The 21,352-nt window shown below is 43.0% G+C and overlaps 2 protein-coding genes across 4 annotated transcripts; one reads left to right on the forward strand and one right to left on the reverse strand.

The window, feature by feature from the left end:
• Positions 1-447: 447 nt before the first annotated feature.
• Positions 448-4,608, forward strand: LOC139329781 (uncharacterized protein C1orf87). The gene is made up of 7 exons (XM_070960240.1): positions 448-599; positions 776-902; positions 1,770-1,932; positions 2,227-2,346; positions 2,932-3,177; positions 4,105-4,174; positions 4,267-4,608. The coding sequence occupies exons 2-6, from the start codon at positions 802-804 to the stop codon at positions 4,171-4,173; spliced, it is 699 nt and encodes a 232-aa protein (XP_070816341.1). The 5' UTR covers positions 448-599; positions 776-801; the 3' UTR covers position 4,174; positions 4,267-4,608.
• Positions 4,609-5,537: 929 nt separating this feature from the next.
• Positions 5,538-21,117, reverse strand: tut4 (terminal uridylyl transferase 4). Of its 3 annotated transcripts, XM_070961430.1 has the most exons (31): positions 20,980-21,051; positions 20,761-20,887; positions 18,176-18,729; positions 17,936-18,087; positions 17,288-17,404; positions 16,994-17,171; positions 16,749-16,837; positions 16,575-16,626; positions 16,196-16,265; positions 15,884-16,010; positions 15,347-15,466; positions 13,510-13,704; positions 13,238-13,412; positions 12,609-13,153; positions 11,949-12,099; positions 11,297-11,383; positions 10,996-11,099; positions 10,801-10,858; positions 10,610-10,713; positions 10,408-10,497; positions 10,072-10,185; positions 9,871-9,948; positions 9,537-9,714; positions 9,390-9,437; positions 9,056-9,138; positions 8,850-8,965; positions 7,900-8,054; positions 7,619-7,716; positions 6,782-7,355; positions 6,166-6,336; positions 5,538-6,066 (listed from the first exon to the last, which is right to left on the reverse strand). In XM_070961430.1, exons 3-31 carry the CDS (start codon positions 18,648-18,650, stop codon positions 5,978-5,980), a joined length of 4,593 nt encoding a protein of 1,530 aa, XP_070817531.1. In that variant the 5' UTR covers positions 18,651-18,729; positions 20,761-20,887; positions 20,980-21,051; the 3' UTR covers positions 5,538-5,977. The 3 variants fall into 3 exon arrangements, with proteins under 3 accessions (XP_070817531.1, XP_070817530.1, XP_070817528.1); XM_070961429.1 differs by lacking the exon at positions 20,761-20,887 and having other exon boundaries at positions 20,980-21,117; XM_070961427.1 differs by having other exon boundaries at positions 20,717-21,117.
• Positions 21,118-21,352: the final 235 nt, after the last annotated feature.

Raw genomic sequence — 21,352 nt, forward strand, 5'->3', positions numbered from 1 at the left:
TGTCAGGCAGCGACCTCTAGTGGTCACAGTGATTATGATGGGAGCACAGCGGGAAGCCAGGTGACGTAGTATAAAGAGCAAGAAAGTCTGCATGTGGAGGAAGGTGGGTCAGACAAACACAGCTGTTCAGAGGAAAACTATTACTTTAGATGAAGGATTTGAGTGCCTCGATCACTGCAGCCTGACACATCAGACACAAACATGTCTGATGTAAAGGAAAAGAATCAGTTAATGGTCATAAAATTGAGGGAATATTATCTGACATGTTGCTTCATTTTTACCTGTGGGTCACTTCTTACCTCCACCTTTCCACACATTTTCAGTGTGCCAGCAGACTGAAAATGGAAGACACACTCATGAACCACAAGTGTTTGTGTGCTGAAGTGATTCCCAGTGCTCTGCAGAGTTCTGCAGAGTGTCAGGCGCTGCAGCTCAGGGGTGGAGACAGAGAGGTAACCATGGTGCAGAAAGAGCAAACAGGAAGCCTGACACCTCAGGAAACTGTTGTTCAGACACACAGTACAAGGAACGAGATCCACTTGGAAAAATAAACAGGAAATGAGTGAAAATTGGAAACTGGGAGTGGAATAGTTACACATGTAAGTAAAGCATCATTATGCATACAGACACTCACTGTATCTGTTATGCTGTTGGTGCTCTGCTTCGCTGGCATGTCCTCATGTGAGCTTTCGCCTGACTAAAGGTTTGAGCCATGCAGCCCTCCATCAGCTGTGTGACTGATGCTTCTGCTCTCTGTCTCCATGTCTTCCTCCAGGGAATCCTGATCACATCACCTGCACCATGGCTCAGAAAAACACGTCTGGAGCAAATTCAATCCCCAGACTTGTTGTCAGGATCATCGGCGGCAAACAGGTCAAGCAGTTTATTGAGGAGCCACAAGAGTGAGTATAACAACAGGATGGCTGTGATATCGAAGATTATTATCGAAGATTACCCAGCTAAGATGTTTCTCCTGTGACAGGATGTTTGTTACAAGGAGTTGACTATTTAATTTGACTTTTTGTACGTTGTACTTCGCATTTATATTCGAAAAGTGCTGCACACCCTAAGTTTCTTCTGCTTTTTATTATCATTGACATTTGTATGACAATGAGACCCCTCAGGTCAAAGAATCAAACGCTCCACAGTCCAGGCTTAAAACAAAGGGGGGTCAGCTGAGTCAGTGCCTCAGTTTAAAAAGCTTTTAAAGACACACCTGTGCAGAGTGGCATTAGTATAATATTGTCATGTCTATTCAAATATTTTAATGTTGTTCTTTCACATTTTATTTCTCAGTGTTGGCCACTTCTTGAAATCCCTGTTTTTCATCCCATTTTCTGTGTATGATGTTCCTTTTTGAGTTCTTTGTTTCTCTGTGAGTCACTATCTTTGCACCTGTATTGTTTGTATTTTGTGAAGCACGTTGAAACTGGTTTTGTGAGGAGCTATAGAAATCAAGATTATTATTGTTGATACTTAGTCTGATTGTTGACTGCTGAAGGTGAGGAATTTACATTTAAAGTAGAAAAATGCAAAAAGGATGCTCACAATGTCATGCTTACAGTGTATGAAACCTTCAAGTATGAATGGGTTGTTATCTCAGAATCTTTAGAATTTGTTGAGTATTTTTGTTCATCATGACATTTGAATCTTTGAACAAATGAAGCTGACTTGTTTTAACTCAGCTTCATTAAAGTTGTTTTTTGTATTTTTCATAGGATGCCCACAGAAGAACAAAATTAATATTACTGACATGTTTTCCCAAACAGAGATACTGGAGACGTGTCAGGGAAAGGACAAAGTTCTCCAGCTGAAGCTGTGTTTGATGATGATTCAGAGAAACCTCCAGAGAACCACGAAGTGATGGAGTCCAGGTCTGACAGACACCTGCAGAACAGAGTGGACTCGGCACTTTGGGCTGTGATCAACCAGGCATGTCTTTATTAATGTTTGGAAGTAAAAATAACTTCTTTATATAGCACAAAACAAAGTGCTTCACAGTGGAAACAAAGAATGAAAGTAAATAAAATTCAAAACGTTAAATTTAAAAAAGATGAAATCATTTTAACAATCACCACAAATAACTTCTCAAAGCAAGTACTCAAGTATCTGTAAATGTAAATATTCAAGTACTAGAAAGTGTACTTGTGCAGTAAATGTACTTCATCTTACCACAGCAGACAGGTGGGGCTTTGCTTCACTGACGCTGTTTGTGCTTCTCTTCAGGTTCCTGACAGGCTGTGCGTCACAGCGCCATCTGGTGATCACTCCAGGTCCTACATCCACCCAAAGGCTCACCTCAACTCTGAACCCAGAGCAGCCGAGGCACAGGAGACAACAGAACAGGTTCTTCTGTAAAATATAACCTTAAAATACAGCTTTCAATGAGGCTGTATTACAGGTTAAGTGTCAGGAATAACACATAAAAATAAGTAAACAAAACAAACACATTCTGACCTTTGAAGGTCATACAGGGCACAGAGCTGTTATCTCTCTCTTTTTCCTTTTCTTTTCTTAAACTCCTGTTTTCTTTTCAAAAATTGCCATAAAGCATTATGCATTATAAAGCATTATTCTCAGAGGAGATCGTATACAGGAACCCATGTTACACAGTGCAAAAACAGGTGTTCTGGGTGCAGTGGGAAGGAAAGAGGCACCATTCTCCCCATTTCAAGTCACAGTACCATCAAAATGATCTTGATGATATAATTCTAAGGTAAACCTGTTACATCTGAATGAGACTTTTTAAAGGTGTAAAGTGAATGATTCATAGTGAATACAAATACCTAAAATGACCTCAGACCTCTTTGGGTCTTTGTGTTACATCCTCCAGCTCTATGATCCACATCACAGATCCACAGTGCAGCACTGCTGTAAAACTGGTCAGTTAGCACCATGACTGAAGATAAACTCACTTTTTCTTCCTCGCAGAAAGGTGTGTCTGAGGACAGAGATAAGGCCCAGCTCTCCTCGGCTGTCAGAGAGGAGATGTCGGATTGGCAGCTCTCCTCTCTGAGATCAGCAGAGGACGACGCAGCAGCTCTTGATCTCACCTTCAGTGGGATGCTGGATCGATCGGAGATCACTCACCTGTTTCTCAAACATGATGTTCCACTGAAACTCCCAACATTTTCTCTGCTTCTTCAAATGTTTTCTGACAAAAATGATCCAGTCCAGGTAAGATAGCAATAATAGTTCAACATGCGCAACAATTTCTTTGTTTAGTATTGAGCTAGGAAATCATATTTCTAGCTATGCAAGGGGTGAGGATCTAAAAAGAGAAATGTCAGTCAGAGTGACAATCCAACACACTAGTCAAGAGGAAAACATCTGGATAACTGCTGAATAGATGCCTGTGGAATGTTGTGCAGAGCACAGACTCCAATTTCTACATGTTCAACAAGTCATGACAAGATTGCTTTAAAACCAGGATTGTGATACATCCTGCTCTGTCATCTGATGATCCTGGGGGAATTCATAACATTAATTACAGGGAGAACATTGTAAATATGAAGTAACTGGATGGGAAGAAATCTTTGCTGAAAGGTACCAAAAACTGAAAGTCAAAGATGGCGCAGGATGTCTTCCTCACTCACTCACTGGGGTGCTTCTCAGCAGCAGTAGGACCTGTGCTGCCCCCAGTGGCCATAAACTGTATTACAACCAGATTAGAACACCGTCCTGACTCTGGGTCTGGGTCCAGGCTATCCTGAAGTTTAATGCGGTAATGTAGCCTACAAGTATGTTCCATAGTGAAGTGCAGCTTTCATTGCTATGCATGTTAATAAGCGTACATGCTGTAAGTGTTAAATCTTGCATGCTGGCCTGTGCATGTCAACTAGCATTAGCATTTGATCCCATCAGAAGATACATTCTAGTAGTGACAGATGGCCATTAAGTTCCAGTAAATGCCAGGATGTTAGCATCACGTAGTTAACTCACCTTTTAACAGCCTCACGCAGCTGCTGGAGTGATTGTAGACATGTCGCTGTTTTCTTGAAATAATTCCACTGAATGTTGTACATCATAAATGTTCACAGTAACTGATTTCACTTGAAGTTGCGTACGGCATTCATTTCAGTTATTCACCTTGTATTTTTACAGATTCATTACAGAAATCTCCTACAATTCATTAGAAGTTCTGCATTCCCTGAAGAGGTCCACTGTCAGTGAGGTGAATCCAGTCTTCAGCTGTGACCTAAACTATCATCAGATTCTCTATCTGCTCTGTGCACATGAACCAAAGATCCTTTCACCTCTCTGCAGCTTCAGAGGAACTCAACAAGGACAAAGCTTCTTCACGACTATCACATCATGAATCGGAGCATGCTGACAATCAAAGAGTTAAACTCATCCGGCCAGAGTGTATGACACAGTCAGGGTGTCATACCAATGTAGGTAACACACGTGGTGGAAAAAAGGACAGCAGGAGCCTGATTCCAGACCTCTGAATCTGCATGTGTTCACAAAGAATGGAACCTCACGCCATGTTTGTCACATCTGAACAGATTTGATAAGTTGTCTTAAATAATAACTCTGATTCTTATTCAAATAAAAGTTACCAGCTTCTTGCTGTGGATGATACACCACCATAGATGATACACCATGGATGTAGGCCAATTATCTGACTCAAAGCACTCATTCACCTGAATGAGACTTAGGTTCAAAGTGTAAGATACAGCCACACTTTCAGCATAAAACATTCAAAAATGTTCTAACTTTATCAACAATGTCGAGAAGTTACAGTTCTGACATTAATTCAGACCTCTACCTTTTTTTTTGTTGCGGATCTCTGTAGAGGGTAGCATGCTAACCAGCTAGCCCCGCCCCTCCTGTCTCCTAAAAAGTGATAGACTGACAGTACAACTCAGGCCTGTCCCTCTGTAGGTTCAGCTGGGAGATATAAAAGCTGTCTTAGCTATTTTGGTCCAATAAATGAACAAAACATACTCACGAAATGTCAAGAAAGGAAATATTCTTGTATCCATTTCCCCTGTTACACTGAAAAATGCAACCATACACCTTCTGAATTCAAGTTTGTTTGGAGTGACCTTCAACGGGTTGCGGTATGTTACACACACCACATCACGCACAAAATTTAACAAGTATAAGCCTCACAGTTTTAAAGTAAATAGTACAGTGTAATTGTACTTGGACCCCTTGAATTGCAAAGGTTTTACAGACAGACCTGTATATTTTCTATCTATGGTCTATGGGGGAAAATACTTCATGCTGCTGACAATGGCCACTGGGACAAACAGGCAGCTTGGCCGGCCGGTGGCATCTTATTCAGCTCTGTTCAAAGACATGCATCTAGCAACCACCACAGCAGCTTCTGTGCTGACTGAAACTGACATGCAACTCTCTGCTGATTGGTTTGGGCAAAGTATAAGAAAAAAAAAAAAAAAAAGACAGTGGCTAATATGTGATATATGTAATATGTGATATATGTGTAATATGTGTGGCCTCTTCACACAGCGTCATTCAGGAGTGCACACAGACATGCTGAGGACATCAACCCACACGACACAACACAGTTGTTTGCTTTTTTCTTTATTTTTTTGTAGCTTTTTTTTATATTTAAGATTTTTTTCCCTTTTTTCTTGCTATCTCTGCTTTTGGCACTACATACTTAGGGTGACATGTTAGATTGTTTTAAAAACAAACGTCTATTCAAAGCCTTCATCTTGTGGCAAGCAAAGTATGAATACAGCTAATAAAAATAAAGGTTTACATTTTTCCTCCTTACTTTACACATAAAATAAAAACACTTTTTTGGACCCCCTCAAAAATGGGGGTATTAAAATATTTGACATTTGTATCACAAATCAATGTAATGACACAAAAAATAAAACATAAAAACTGTACAAAAATGATAAAATTCATCTTAAAAATTCTTTGTGATCAAATGATGCAAAGAGGACATAATTTTGATTTTGTTATGTTACTGACCATAAATCTAAAAGGAGATGCGAGTTTACTTCTTCTGTTGGATGAAATTCAAATTTACTTGATGTCGGACATGTGGGACCAGCGGGAAGTTCGGATTTGGATGAACCACAGAACCTAAAGGAAGGAGAGAAGCAAGTCAAAGTCAGTGCAAATGGACAACTTGCGATAATCGATTTTTCCCAGCAGCCATACATGAAGTGCATCATGTCTGACCTTGTGCCACGAAGGGTTTGCTGGGCTGGTAGCCTCCGTTGCCCTGCTGGATGAAGCTCTGAGGCATTCGGTAGGGCCAGGATGGTGACAGGGCATACTGCGGTGCTTTATTGTGCTCCCATAACCGGGAGCCTTGGCTCATGCCTACAAGCTGGGCTGAGTGGCCTGACTCTGCGGAGACAAGAACAAAACACACTAAAATAACTCACAAATAAGGAGAAGTTCATACACAGTTCTATGACTCTTGTGTATCAAAAGGGACGGTGGGTAATACTTAAATGAGTTAGGAAAACTGTTAAAATGAGCTTTCTGTATGTCTGACAAGGAGCGCAATCCAGATCAGAGTGAACGTGACGTCACTGAATAATTTGAATGGACCTTGTAGAGAACAAGGCCACATCACAGATATTTCTCTTTAATTATTACTCAGTTTCTATGGAAAAAGGCAAAGAACTACTGTTTACTATAGATCAGGACCGAAAATCATTTGATAGTATAACAAAGTGACTGTACATAGAATCTCCTGATTGCATGAATATTTAGAGAGAGAGAAACAGGAAGACACAGAGACAGAGTCACACAAAGACGGTGCCACCAAAGTTCACCCAGTGAATACCTGACTTGACTACAGTGCCATTGCCCATGAGTGACCCAGCTTGTGCCAAGTGGTTGTGCCAGTGTCCTTCCCGTCCTGGCCCACCGATGCCAAGCTGTCTCCCTGCCGGCTGGGCAAAGATGATACTGGGGTCGTTCAGGTTCATGGGGCTGGGGTTGCCCCCTGAGCCTGTGGGACTCCCATTCCCCGATGCTGAACGCAGGGCGAATTTCAGGCTGGGCGGGGAGGGGGCGGCGGTGGGAGAGGACGTGCTGAGGACAGGTCCATGGATGGGCCAGGAGGTGGAGGGGATGTGGACTGGATGATGAGGCTGCCCCTGGGAGTGGTGTGACTGGTGCTGGTGGGAGGGAATAAGCCCCAGTGCAGTGAGCGTCCCTGGGTGGTACTGGCCAGGATGGGAGGTTGGGAAGCTGAAGAGAGACACTGGGGGGACCTGGGGGTGAGCAGGCTGCTTTGAGGGACCAGGACAACTGGTCTTACTGTGGGAGGTCTGGGGGGAACTTGTGGACTGGGAGGAACTCTGGGGGACAACTGCAGGCTGCGGGGAGTAGGGCGGAGTCTGGCGACTATCGGACTGTTGAGAAAAAGAAAGACAGAATTAGAAATCAACAATCAGACTTTGTTTCCATGTTCAATATGAATTCTGTTCACAGGTGTGCAGCAGTGACAAGGCTTGACTGAAGAAACCAAAACATTCTGTGCACCATCATCCACTTCAATCCCTTTCACTTCCTGTGTATTTGAAAGGAGGCAGAGATCTCTATGGGTACAAAGTGAGAAAATATTAGAGTTTTTGGGTGAAGCGACCCCTGTGCAGTGTCTAACCATCATACTCACACATTCTGAGGGCTGTCTGGTCCGCCCAGGACACTCTGCAGCTACCTGGGGAATGGGGATGGACTGGGAGCTCACTAATGTTTGTACCACATGAGGAGCTGAGGAAGAAGGAAACACCAGAGAAGCAGTTTATTGCCACCCTGTAAAGGTCTGAATATTAGCTGTGTCTATTTTCTATGTTGTCAAGACAATTCACAAATATTTCTAAATATGTGCATGTGTGCTTGTCTTCACTCTCGGTTCGTTTCTGTGAGTTAACCTCTGGGACACTCAGTGGATACCTGGTGCTCCGGCGCTTCTCTGTTTGAGGTGGCGGTACTCAGGACAGTCCCTCCGTACGTGACCCGTGTCCCCACACTGAAAACAACGTCTGTCCTTCGGCTCCCGCTCCTCCTCTTTAATGTCCTCATCTTTGTCATTTTCCTTCTTCTTAACCCTGGCAGAGAAAACGTTCAAGGAGGAGTGAATAAACCAGACACATCCAACACAAACAATGGATGTGCCAACAGACACACAAGAAGCATTACAACAGCACAGACTCCTAAATATGAAAGAGACTTCTGTTTCTTTCACTGAAAACACCTTCAGCCACATTGAGTTAACAAAAAAAGGTCTGGTTTTAATTAAAGAGACACAGATTTCAACAGGATTCCTGTATAAATAACCAAAGCTCTTTGTGAAACCAGCTTTGAATCCTAAGAAGTACACAGTCCCTGCACACGTATTCAAGGCTTCAGCAAGCCTGAGCCCAGAGAATCAGTCTTATTCATACTGGGAAAGTCTGACCGACAGAAAAAGACAGTGTCACTCGTTGTACAGTTTACCAACAACGAGACCTGAAGCCATAAGTGGAAAGCTACAGTGGTGCAGTATAGTTTAATAACCCTGAAATAACTCATCTCATAAAGGCACTTCATGAAGGCATTCATCTAAACATAACTTATGTGGTACTGTTGCCATGGCAGCCATATGCTCACTTCCACCTTCTCATTTATTTTTAACGACATCTTAACGGTGTTGCTTCCTAACATGTCTGATGCATAACGCAGCAGTGCTTCAGATAATGATGCTTTAAAGAAAGGCTCACGCACATTTGAAATCTACTTTTTTACATTGTGAGAAAACACAGAAGTGGAAGTTATTTGAACTGAAAACACATTTTAAACACATTTCTTTCCTTCGAATTCTACCAGGGTGACAGAAAGATTTCCATGAATGAAGAGGGGACAACCTGCGTCTCTTTGGACAGTCCTTCATGTAATGTCCAATCTTGCCGCAGATCCTGCAGCATCTGTCATTAGGCGCCAGCTCACCGTCTGTCAACACCTTTGAGTCAAAGAAGTAGTCCTGCAGCAGAGCACAACACAAACACAAGCTAATTTAGACAAGAACATTCAAAACCTTTTGTGCAGTTTGTTTGAGCCATGAGTGACCTACCACTTCAGTGCCAGGGATGGGGTAGAACGGAGTTCCAAACAACTTTCTCCCGTTAATAAACGCCTTCATGATGAAGTTTGTCACTAGACGAAGCAAAGAAGGAACATTTTCACAGGTGTAGAGGCAGCTGAGATCACACGGTCAAAACCAGAGGGCACAGACTCTTATCTAGACACCTGGAAACACCTGCTTCTTCATTCAAATATCAAACAGTCAGAAAGTGGAAGAAAGGCTGAACTGCCAGAGAGCGCATGTCAAAGAGGAAAACACCTCCGACTCAGCATCACAAGAGGACGACTCAGTCCCAAACTTTGTATGTTTCTTAAGCACTTACTTTTGCGAGAAACTCCAGCACCCAGATTATGATTCAAATCAAAGGGATCTGAGGAGAAGAGCAGATGAGTGAGCAGAGAGAAGACGACTCTGGTGATGACAGTAAGAAGCAGGTAAGGACAGAGGACAAGCAGCTCCGTGTGAGCACCTTCAATCGCGATGCATTTACTGGTCCACTGTTTCTCAAAGGTGGTGAGGCGTTTCCTTTGGCGGATGCTGATGACGTGCTCTTTGAAGTCGAATTCTTCTGTGTAAAAGCGCAGGAGTCCCAACCACAGCTCTCCCACTGACTCTGTGTTGGGCTGCAGCTCCGAGAGCAGCCGACGCTGTGTGGACAGAAGAAACACATTTAGGATCTATTCGACTCTGAAATAACGGAGGACGTTTGACAGCAGCCAGATTTGGACTGCTGACAGATAATGTGAAGTAATTCAACACTGTTCCAAGTTACAGGAGACCCCAAGGAGGGCAAGTAAACTCACCAGATCCTCAAGGTCATCACAAAAGAAAGCATTCCAGCCGTCTACCATCCGCTGGGGGACAGTCGACCCATCAAAGATCTACAAAGACATCATACAGAGCTATTTGCTTTATTCCATTCAAAGCGACACACTCCGCTGTGTTTCAGGCAGAGGTCATTTGCTCTGAGTTTAGGGGGACGGTCATTAATCAGCAGCTGGTACCTCCTGCAGGACAGGAATGACTGGCGGCTGCCTCTGCTGCAGGAAGTAGAGCACCATCAGGATGTAAGCATAAGACGAGAGGCTTCCTCTGGACGCATCCCCGATGTCACAGCGCTGTGAGCACAGAGGGAGGTTAGTTACACAGCAAGAGCACCTTCAGGTGCTCCTCAGAAACACCTATCTAGAGTGTAGTCTATGAAATTCATGCCTGCTACATTTTGACAAGACAACTTTCTAAAAACTTTCAAACCCCTGAGGGGAAGACCAGAACAGAAAACTGCAAACTGAACCGTCCAAAAGCAATCAGTTGAGGATTACTGTATCAGGTTCACATACCTTTGCAAAGACCTTCATTGTGTATCCCAGGAACTGCACGCGTGGATCCAGCGCTGCGTATGTAGCCAGCATTCTGGTGTTGTGTTGAGCCTACAGAGACGACCCGTCCAAAGTCACTCATTCAGCACTTAAATAATAGCATGTCGAGGCACTTCAGGTCACAGTGAAGGCAGGTTCTGCTGTGAGAGCCTCACTCACTCACCAGGGTGTTATAAAGGCTGATGTCTCCCTCCAGACCACTCTGTCTGTGCTCAAACTTCACAATAGGCACTTTAGCTGTGGTGATAGGCAAGATGTTCCTCAGACCTGTGATGTTGGGAAAAGGGGAGATCACAGCTGGTCAGATTCAGTGCTCGACACACAGATAGGAGATAATCAGTGAATCTAAATCACCTGTATGCTTCTTTAGCACTTTAGCAAGGCCTTCAATGATCTCTTTGCAGTTCAGCTTCTGTTCAGACAGATCAAAAAACATGAAACAGTGACAGAATATGCGGGTCACACTGAGGAGGCGTGAGTTGAATTAAACAGCAGTGTGTGTGTGTGTGTGTGTGTGTGTGTGTGTGTGTGTGTGCTTAGTCCGCCTACCTCTGCAGTCTCATGACCCTCCAGAGTCATGCAGATGTCAAGGTCACTGTCACGGAAGCCGAACCCATTCTTGGAGGAGCCAAACAAGCAGAGCTGAGCCTTATCTGTGAATTCACAGACACACAGGAAGAAATTTCAATCTGAAGGTGAAACACACATTCTGTATCATTATCAGAGACTCTCAAATAACAGCAAGTCATGCAACAGTCCTGTCATGCTCAGCACACTGTCTAGTGTTTCCCTATAGCTGTGCCACACCAGCAGGAGGCCCCACCAGCAGCTGTTCGTGCTCAATGCTCACCATTGTACTCCTTCCTTATAAACCTCTCCAGGCTGCCGAGGATCTGCTCCCTCTTCTGCTGCTCAGCATGTGTGGGTGACAATTCATCTGCCGACAGCAGAGCATTTATTCAGTCACACAGAGTAGCAACGGTTCGTCGATTAATTAAGCAGTTTAATTCGTTCAATTAAACTAAAGAATTGTTGCATTCTAAATTCTAAACACAGATTCATTTGAAGTCATTTTACAAGCAAAAAAGACAAACGCCTGATAGTTACAGGTTCAGAAAGGTTACTTTACTTTGAGCTATGGTGAACTGAATATTTGGAGTGGGAGGGTGGATATCAGTAAACTTACTTGAACCTATTTCCTGTCATATTACAGGATCAATATTTACTTATTGATGCACCCACAAAATAAAATGTGTTTCTGTGTTTTTCATGTGAACTCTTCACTATTTTCAAAACAGATGAGATCAGGTTCAATAATCTAAATGTCAGTTTCATATTGGTAAATAATATGAGCCAGCACCAACTGTTGCTCAGCATTTTCAATGTGAAGAGCAGGTAAGGTCTACACAAACTTTTATCTTTTCCATTCATCCCAAAGAGAACAAACCTACTGCAAAGACTTCAGGGAAAGAAAGATCTGAGCTGTACCACTGACGACTTACAGTAGCACAGTTTGCAGAGGCCATCGAGGATATCTCTGAAGTGGTCGTTCATGGGAGGCAGAGGCTTCAGCTCAATCTTCTTGAAGTCTTCAGGACACTCGTCCTTCAGGTGACCGTCTCGTTTGCAGATGCTGCACACAACAGTTGGAGGCTGGAACGACAAAGTTTAAAAACCATAAAGGAACGGACCAATGAGACATGATGGCTTTTATCAACACAAACAAGTACAAGATTGTGGCATAAATAAAAAAATCCAATATGTTGTAAACATTGTGCACTGGTTACAGAACACCACTGTGACAAAACACTTCTGTCCCATAATGCTCTCGACCAACCCCTGAAGCTAATGTCTGAACTGTGACCCTGTGTCAGTAAACCCATACAGACCCTCCCCACATGGAAACACCTCATGTGGCATGAAGCCATCAATGCTTGAAGTGGGATGGTGCTTCTTCTGTACTGCAGCTATAAAAGTGGAAAACCTTGAAATCTACCATTTATTTTTGTCAAATTAGTTCCATCACACCGTGTTCAGGAGTAATACACAATGTTATTACATATAGGATTTTATATTTTTAGTATTTTAAAGTAATTCTTGATTCCATGCTCCTGACTATAAAAACATGCAGACAGAGGGTGAGTGCTGTTCACCATAGTTACCTTCCCCCCAGTGAAAATCATCTTATCAAACACATAGTGCAGATCTTCTGATGTAACAGATCCATCCTTATCTGAAACACTGCTCTCCTCCTCCTCCTCCTCCTCCTCATCCTCCTCCTCCTCCTCCTCCTCCTCCCCCTCTTTGTCACTGTCCAGCAGGCCGTTGGGGGAGAAGGACGGATTGTTCTCCTCACTGAGAATCATGTCCATGAGGCTGGTATCTAAACTCATCTCATCCTTCTTTGTGGACGGAATCGAACCATCTTCATCGTCACTCTCAGGCTCCTCGTCCTCCTTGGGCCCTTGGTGGCCTCTCAGAGCGCTCTGACTTTTTTCACCCTTCCCGTCGTCTTCTTCCTTCTTCTCGACATCTTCCACTTTTGCTCCTTGCTTGCCTGCCCTCTTGCCTCTCTGGCGCCCCCCGGTGCCTCTTCTCTGGGGGCAAGCAAAGTATTTGTAAGCCATACGGAAGCGCTCCTGGATGTACTCAAAGACCATTTGGCTGTTCAAGCTTCGTGCAACATTCCTCTTCAACGCAAAAGGATCTAAAAGAAAAAAGACACAGAGAGTTAATCTCAGACTCTTCTCCAGACCTGCAGGATGAGTTTTTCAACAGAGAGGTATCTCACCTTCGATAGCGAGCCTGCGACGTGGCCAGTTCTTCACTTCCCTGGAGAGGAGCTCTTTCAAGCGGATGCTGATGATGTATTCTTCAAGAGCAAATTCCAGTGTGTAGAAACGTAAGAGCTCCAACCACAGCTGGCCCAGCGACACACCTTTACCAAGGTCCAGAGTTAGGCGGGTCTTTAAGGGGAAGGAACAGAGGGCAGAATATGAAATTTGAATCAAAGGCGATCTAAACGCTTCTTATGATATGGCCGTACGCTGTAGTGACGCTCACCAAGCCTTCTGAGGCGTGATTATCATCAATTTTCTTCGGCTCTGGTTTGGGTCGGCCTTCTCCTCTGGCTTCGTTGCGGTTCTCCCCTCGTCCCTCTGTGGAGCTCAGAGGTCTGCGCTCCCACCGGACAAACATGTCCAACGCGATTCCAGTTAGATGATACTCATCCACACGTTTCACATCAAAGCCTTCGATCTGAGCGAGGAGAATGAAGTCAAACAAAACGAGTTTTTAAAGGCCAGTTTAACTCCACAGCTCCTAATATGCATGTTTCTGTGCTGTACGGTCATGTTGTTGGTTGTGACCAGGAGACTTGCTGTGCATGCTCATCTGACAGTTGAGCTGCTGCCTATGTCAGCATTTATGAGGCCTGTGATTTTCCCTTTTTAGATACATTATTTTGAAGTACATGAAGAATATTTTCCTCAGTATGAATGAATTTCCACACTTCACAAGAGTGAGCTCAAAGAATACAGCCAAAACAAGAAAACAAATCATGGGAAAAAAAAAACTCTGTGATTGGTGGATACGCATCAACACCTCGCCTTTTATCCAGCCTGCCCTCGAGGAGGAGAAAGATGCCTCCACCTACACTCATGCAAACACAGCAGAGGGGTCTTCCTGGTGGTAAAGGCTGAGCACTAAAATCTAACTTCTAGTTCATTTAAAAACACTTTCTAACAGTGGTGCAACCTTAGTGAAATGGGTCAATTTATATCACCATGTGACTATGAATATGAACTTTACATCTTAAAGAAAATTAATGATTTGCAGCAGCTTCACATTCTCCTCAGTATTATGCAAATGAATGCAGCGTAGTGCTAAAAAAAAATCTAATGAGATCATCTTAACAGCAGGATGATTTTTCTGTCATGTTTTTTTTCTTGACCTGCTAAGAAAAGACACACTTTTCCATCCACATCTTGTGTTAAAGCCATGTTTCCCTGCATGGACCCGAGCCGTGTCGTGTGGGAGTGTTTTTCACAAAACATGACACAAGACGCAGATGAAGAATGTGGGTCATCCTGTGCATTATATAAAACGGGCTGACACTGTCTGCATTACCCAGGCTGTTACACTGTGTGTTTCCTACAACAAGGTTTAAACATAAAGAGAGCTAAAACAAAAAAAAAGAGAGAGAGAACCCTTTACTTTCCCTAAAACAAAAACACAAAGTTGTGATAACGCACCAGAAATAATGGGAAGTAAGTAGGTTGGCACAGTCAAAAGTAAACTTTTCATGTGTTTATCAACATCAACCATATCTCATTCAAAGGAGATGTTATCAAGGAGAAATAACTTAAGTTTAGAACCAGAAACAAGATCTGATAAATCAGAAAATCTTATGAGCAGGTTCTGTGAATCACATGCTCTCTTTTTGAATTTGTATGACAGGGCTCAGGAGTGTATTTTTCTGAACAGACAAAGGTTCAGGTGTACAGGTTATATGTGTAGTAATGTCAGTGATAACTGTCTTTATCAGAAAATAAGTTCCTGGTTTCTCGTGTGTTTAGAGGAGGACTGTGAGGGGAGTGCTCTTGCGGTTAAGGCAGCAACAATGAAGTGCAACAGTTCCAGCTGGGACCTTTTTTACATCACATGTGACATTTTCAGTCTCTCTCTCCCCTCATGCCATCACTCTACCGTCAACTACCTAATAAATGCACAAAATACTCAAAGGAATGCATTAAAAAATCATTTTCTTTCATCTAGGTTATCTGATGAGAAGAGCGCAGAGAGAGAGAGAGAGAGAGAGAGAGAGAGAGAGAGAGAGAGAGAGAGAGAGAGAGAGAGAGAGAGAGAGAGAGAGAGAGAGAGAGAGAGACACTTGACCTACCCAGCGGCCCAGGTAGACAGGGAGGATGGGCTCTTTCCTCTGCTGCAGGAAGAAGATGACCATGAGGGCGAAGGAGTATGAAGGGATGCCACCTTCAGCCTGGCAGTCGATGTGACACAGCTACAGAGATCAACATACGAGGAAAACATTTCTTTCAGGTAGTCTGCATGTCAGCCTTAATGCACACTGCAAAACTGAAATCAATTTTTCCAATTAGAAAATCCTCATTCATTATAGTCTAAACATTAAGGATCAAACAGAGATGTGCTTTATTTAAAAAAAAAATTCACAAGCATTGCCACTTCAAAGCATTTAATTGTGGTCTGTCAGCATTAAATTCAGCGAGTCCAGTACCAACATATTAGTTGTAGACTGGTAAACTGTGTGCTCTAATCAGTCAAACACTAAAACAAACCAGGTTTCTATGACATGAGATAAGCTAATGATTTTGGAAAATTCCAACCTGCGTAGGAACAAACATAGAAAGAAGACTTTTATCATTTCTTCTTTCAGCTGAGGAGACGGCTGCAGTCTTACCCTTGCCCAGTAGCGGAAGGCCAGCACCAGCGGAACCAATCTGGGCTCCAGTTTAGCCAGGGCTGCCAGATGATTGGTGGTGAGACAAGCGACATCATTACCTGCACTCACTTTACACATCAGGCCGCTGCACAGACACAGAGGCGAAAAATCAAACATAGAAAATATGTAAAAACTACACACTACACATTGTCACTGAAGCAACCCTCAGCCATAAACTCCCTCTCAAGACAGATCATTCAAACATTCATGAGCAAACTGACAAAAATATGCTGACAGAGAAGTTTAAAAAAAAAAAACAACAACACTCACCTGCAAACATCCCGACAGAACACGGCAGGAACTTTGGCATGAAAATCTGACTCAACCTCAGAAAATTCAGCTGGTGAAGAGAAACAAAAAAAACAAACACAAAATGAGCTCAAAGAAAGTTGCACAGACACAAAGTAACAGCAGAACTTTTGCATAAAAACTGAATTATACAAAGTGGGATTATTGAGGTCAAAGACCAAGCAGTAAGGAATTTCCCAGCAATGTGTTTCTTCTTAAATTGCAAATGTTAGCAGACCTGAGAAGCAACAAGGCACAGCCAGTGATTCCAGACAAACACAACAGTGAATTATGCAACTTATTAACAATTAATCACGCCCAGGCTCCAGAAAACATTTACAAATCACCAAACAACACGTACGGCTGTTCTTAAGGATTTCCAGCACTTGAATCAAGACCTCGGGTTGTGTCATCTGAACAGAAACAGAAAGCGTGACCATCAATTAGACCAACTGTCAGTGCTGATTTACAATGTCTTATTATCTGAGAAAGCATCAAACATCGCTGTTTTGTGAAACAGCAGAAGCAGACTTACAGAGGAAGGGTGAGTGACGTCGATGTTGATGTCACTCGTTTTGAAGGCAAAGCGGGTAAGACATGAACCATAGAGACGGAGAGAGCAAGCTGTAAAAGCAAACAGAAGATTACATATATTCACTGAGGATTAACAAGGTCTAACTTCAGTATGACTTGAAATTCTAAAGTTTCTCAATGCATTTCCTCTTTGTACATTCGCTGCAGGAAATAGAAATCAGGCTGAGTGACATCACAGCGTACAACCTGAGAGGTGCCTCTTGATGATCTCCTCCATCCTGATGACCACTGCCTTCCGGACCTCAAAGTCCTCCTCTGAGACCCCATGCTGCCTGGCTGTTTCTAGGACGGCTGCGTCCACGGCCCTGAGCTGGGCGGCGGAGGCGGGCGGCAGGGCGCGCAGCTCGTTCTCCTCCTGTTTTTCCTGATTCACCACAGCCAGAACGCGTAAAACAATTGAGTCTAAACCCTTACTTTAAACCCCTTCAAAAGAGCATGAATGAAGCATGAGTGACAACGCAGACTTAAAATTTCCTATACCATTATGTTCTTCTTGTGTCTCTTCTCCTTGATGTGTTTGTGTGCTCCTTGAATGTTTTCAATGTGCACAGAACAGAGCTTGCATAAGTATTGATAGTTTGGGTACTCCGGGGACTGCTGTGAGAACAAAGAGAGGCAAAAGCACTCAGTTTATGCATGTTCTATCCCTGTTTTTCAATGGGAAATTTGGGGATTTGTGGTTTTATCCTCCACCCGATCAACCGTTAAACCCCACCTGCACATGCTGGGTGGAGGTAAAATCAACAAATCCCCAGTGCAAGAAAAACAGACTGAGCAAAGTGAAACATTATTGTCCTTAGATATCAAAACAAAATCAAACTTCTTTCATTTTGTCTTTACAAAAAAAGGCTGTGCAAGAACTTTAGCTACATGTGATTCAGATATACGATCTCACTTGGGTTGAAACCAAAAAATAACTGACATTTAACACAAAGTCCTACAGACTGTCAGAACCTCTTTAGATTTGAAGTCTCTAGAGTATTTTCACTTCAGTTCAGTTCAACATCTGTCAGTTATAAATCCATTTATCAATCTATCAATATACTTGCTGGACCCATAATGCAGCAGCTGATAGGAGCTGAGCCATACATTTGCTGTACATGAGGCATGGGCAGATTGTTTCCGTACTTTCAACAGTCGGTGGATGTAGTCTCTGTAGAGGCGCTCCTCTGCCTGTCGGAGGCCCAGCTGTTGCTCTGTCAGCAGTCCTTCCTCCACAGGGGGCCTCACCTCTATGCCCTCTTCAGCTGGCTGATGCATCAGTGCAGCAGCTCTCACCCCTACAAACAACAAAGACAAAGCCGTTACTGGAGATACATTTGGTGGAGAAGACAGAATCACTTCAGGAAAAACATCCTGCAAAATCACCATGGGACTTTTCCTTTGCTGGAGCTACAATCGAGCTCTTGGCCTGCTCTGTGAGGCCTTTCTCAGGTGTACAGGGGACTGCAGGAGAGCAGGTCTCTCTGTTTGCTGAGGGGCTGCTGTCTGCAGAAAGAGACACCCTGGAGTCAGGAGCCTGTGCCACCAGCTGCTGTTGGGAGCTTGCCACTTTTCCTTTCCCTCTCTCCCCAGAGCTCGTTCTTCCAGTCAGTCTGGTCAGCCTGGAGGGCCGTCCTCTCCTCTTGTCCTGGGGGATATCTGTGAAAGTCTTGCCCGGCCCACGGCTCCCTATATTATGCTCATCCTTCGCAGGGTTGAGGTTTTCGTGTCTGCGGGGTGCAGACTCAGTACGCTCTTTCTGCACAGGAATCTCTTTCTTTGACTTCTCGCTGGACAAAGCTTTGGCTCCTCTGGGTTGAGACTGTTTGCCTGATTTTACTGGACTTCTGGACTCATCCATCCCTCCTGCCCTGCTGCTCCTGTCCCTGGTGGAGTCAACACCACACTGAGGATGACCAGGGAGGCAGGCCACCTAAAGTCTAGGTAAAAAAAAAATCATAACTATCAGTCTAACTTACAAAATTTTACTACAAAAAGCAATGTGATAGCCTGCTGTGTGAAGAAAGTCAAGACAGAGGTCTTACACTACAGATGTCATGGTCAACTAAAATGTTCCACAAGTCACAACAAAACTATGAAAATTACTTAAAGGTCTGACTGCTGTACATACAGTACTGATGCAACTTTATAATTTATTATTAAAATAAAAACTGGTTTCAAAATTGACAATTTTGACTTTGAGAAAATGATTTTTCTCATGTAAAATACACACATGAATTACAAATAAGATTCTTTTAACTTACCCAGTGTGCTCAAAATAAAATTAAACAAAAAAAAGATGACAAGAAGTTCTACCTTTAATCATGAAGCCACAACAGCAAAGACCTTTTAACTTTTGTATTTAAACAAAGTCTGTGTCTTGTTTTGTAGGCGTTTTCATTCCTTGTCATTCTTCTTCACACCATCCATATTATTACCAAGTGTCTGTGTGATAGAAAGTTTTTTAAATCAGTGCATATTAGTTAAAAAAATGCAATCATTATCTATTTTAACTCTTTTATAGGTAAACTCGATGTAGTATCTTATTTTACTTATTTTCTCCATTAATAGATGAATTGTTTAGTAAATAAAGTGCCTGAAAACAGTGAAAAAAGTCCATCACAATTTCCTAAATTTCAAGGTGATGTCATCACATTGCTTCTTTTGTCACCAGTCCAACAGCCCCAGATATGAGAAGATTGTCACAGCCGAGGCTGGAAGCACAGAAGGATCGACATGTTCGATCAGTGTCTTCAACAGCTGATACAATTAATCAAATCAAATCAAAACGCTGAAGATTAACTTTCTGTCCACTGACTGATTAATCCTTTCAAATCTGGTGTTCCACATCAAACAATGGCAGCGGAGCAGTAATATCAGACTGTAGGTCAAAAGAAAGCCTAAAGGTGAGTTTTTAAACAGACACTGAAAAGTCTCGATCAACATTCATGTTCCCGTCCTCCGATACGAGAATCACAGTTTGACTCCACGCCTGCAGAAAGCAGCGGCGCCTTACTTATTTTTTGGTAGACTGAGCAGCATCGAGTCTGTGAAGCTACAGGCTCTACCAAAGGCATATCTTATAAATCACAGCAATAATATAACCCATGAAGTGAAGGGCAAGTCTTTATATACAAAGAAACTAACTTTTCTTTATTCCAGACTAGCAGCAGCTTCCTGCTTGTACTTGTAACGTTTAGGGGAAACCTGTGAACGGTGCAAATTCTGTGCATATATCTCTGAAAGCTCCTTGACCTTATTTCTAATACAATCAATTAGTTGATGGCAGTTTTTCTCTTTTATATCTTTGTAAACTGAATATCTTTAGATGTTGGGACTGTTAATCTGACAAAACAAGAAAGCAGAGGACTTTGGCCTTTCAGAGAGTGTGATGAGTATATATATATATCGACATACATATGTTACATTTCAGAGGCTAAATGATTAACCAATTGATCAAATAATAAACAGACTGATAATGCAGCGCTAACCGTCAGTGTATGTGCCATTATATAACATTGAAAAGAGGGACTTCTGTGAATGTAGTGAAATATCTGAAGCGACAGTGGTCTTCACTGACCTCCTATACACAAACACACCTCACACGGACAAAGCCAAAATAGACAGTGCAGTGATTTTGTATCCAAGTCCGATTCCCCTTTTAAACGAACACGCCGTAACATTAGCCTCCGCGGGCGGTGTTAGGAACTCATTTCGGTTAATGTTAGTTTATGTTTAGGCGTCGCAGACATGAGTGGCTGGGATCAACTTGCAGCTAATATTTGGTTCCGTTAAGAGGAAAACGAAACTGAAGGGGGACAGACTTCGACACAACACTGCAACTCAACGTTAGCTCAACTTCCAAAACAGGTACGAAAAGAGGGCTCACCACGCATGCAGATAATATCGACTGAAAGAAACGCTCACCATTAAAACCAAAATGTGTTTCCTGTGTGATAGGAAGGACTCACGTTGACTTCCTGGGGACTCTTCGCTTAGCCGACTTTGCAGTTAGCTAGCTGTCTTGGTAAGCTAACGTTAACGCTAGCCGCTGTGCCCGGTCGTCTGGCAGAGCTAGCTAACGGGAAATAAATAATACTGGCACACAGTTGCCACACAGCAGCAAGTCATTAAAAACAGAGAGAAACCCCTTCGACCATTACAACGCACAAGAGCGCGTGTTAACTTACTTTCGAGCTCTTAAGTTGATTTCGGATTATTGTTTAGCTGTCTCCATGGTTATGTTCTAAATAATGTTTTTCACATCCCACGGCCCTGGTCAAAACAGCAGCCATTGACGCCATGTTACTACATTACCCCGCTGCATTGTGGGAGTGCCCGTGATGATGAGAGGGGCGTGTAACGTGCTGCGTTCAAGGATCGCTCGGAAACGCCATAGCTAAGTTCCAAAGCCTTTCTTTTCTTTCTTTCGTCACAATATGAAAATTACTACAGAAAAGTTTGGGGACACGAAATGAAAATGACAGATACATCTAGGAAAACTTACAAACACATTTTAAGAAAAGGGCATATCAATTCGGTTGTCTACTTGGATCCATTCTT

This window comes from Chaetodon trifascialis, chromosome 4 (assembly GCF_039877785.1).
Source record: "Chaetodon trifascialis isolate fChaTrf1 chromosome 4, fChaTrf1.hap1, whole genome shotgun sequence".
NCBI lineage: Eukaryota > Metazoa > Chordata > Actinopteri > Chaetodontiformes > Chaetodontidae > Chaetodon > Chaetodon trifascialis.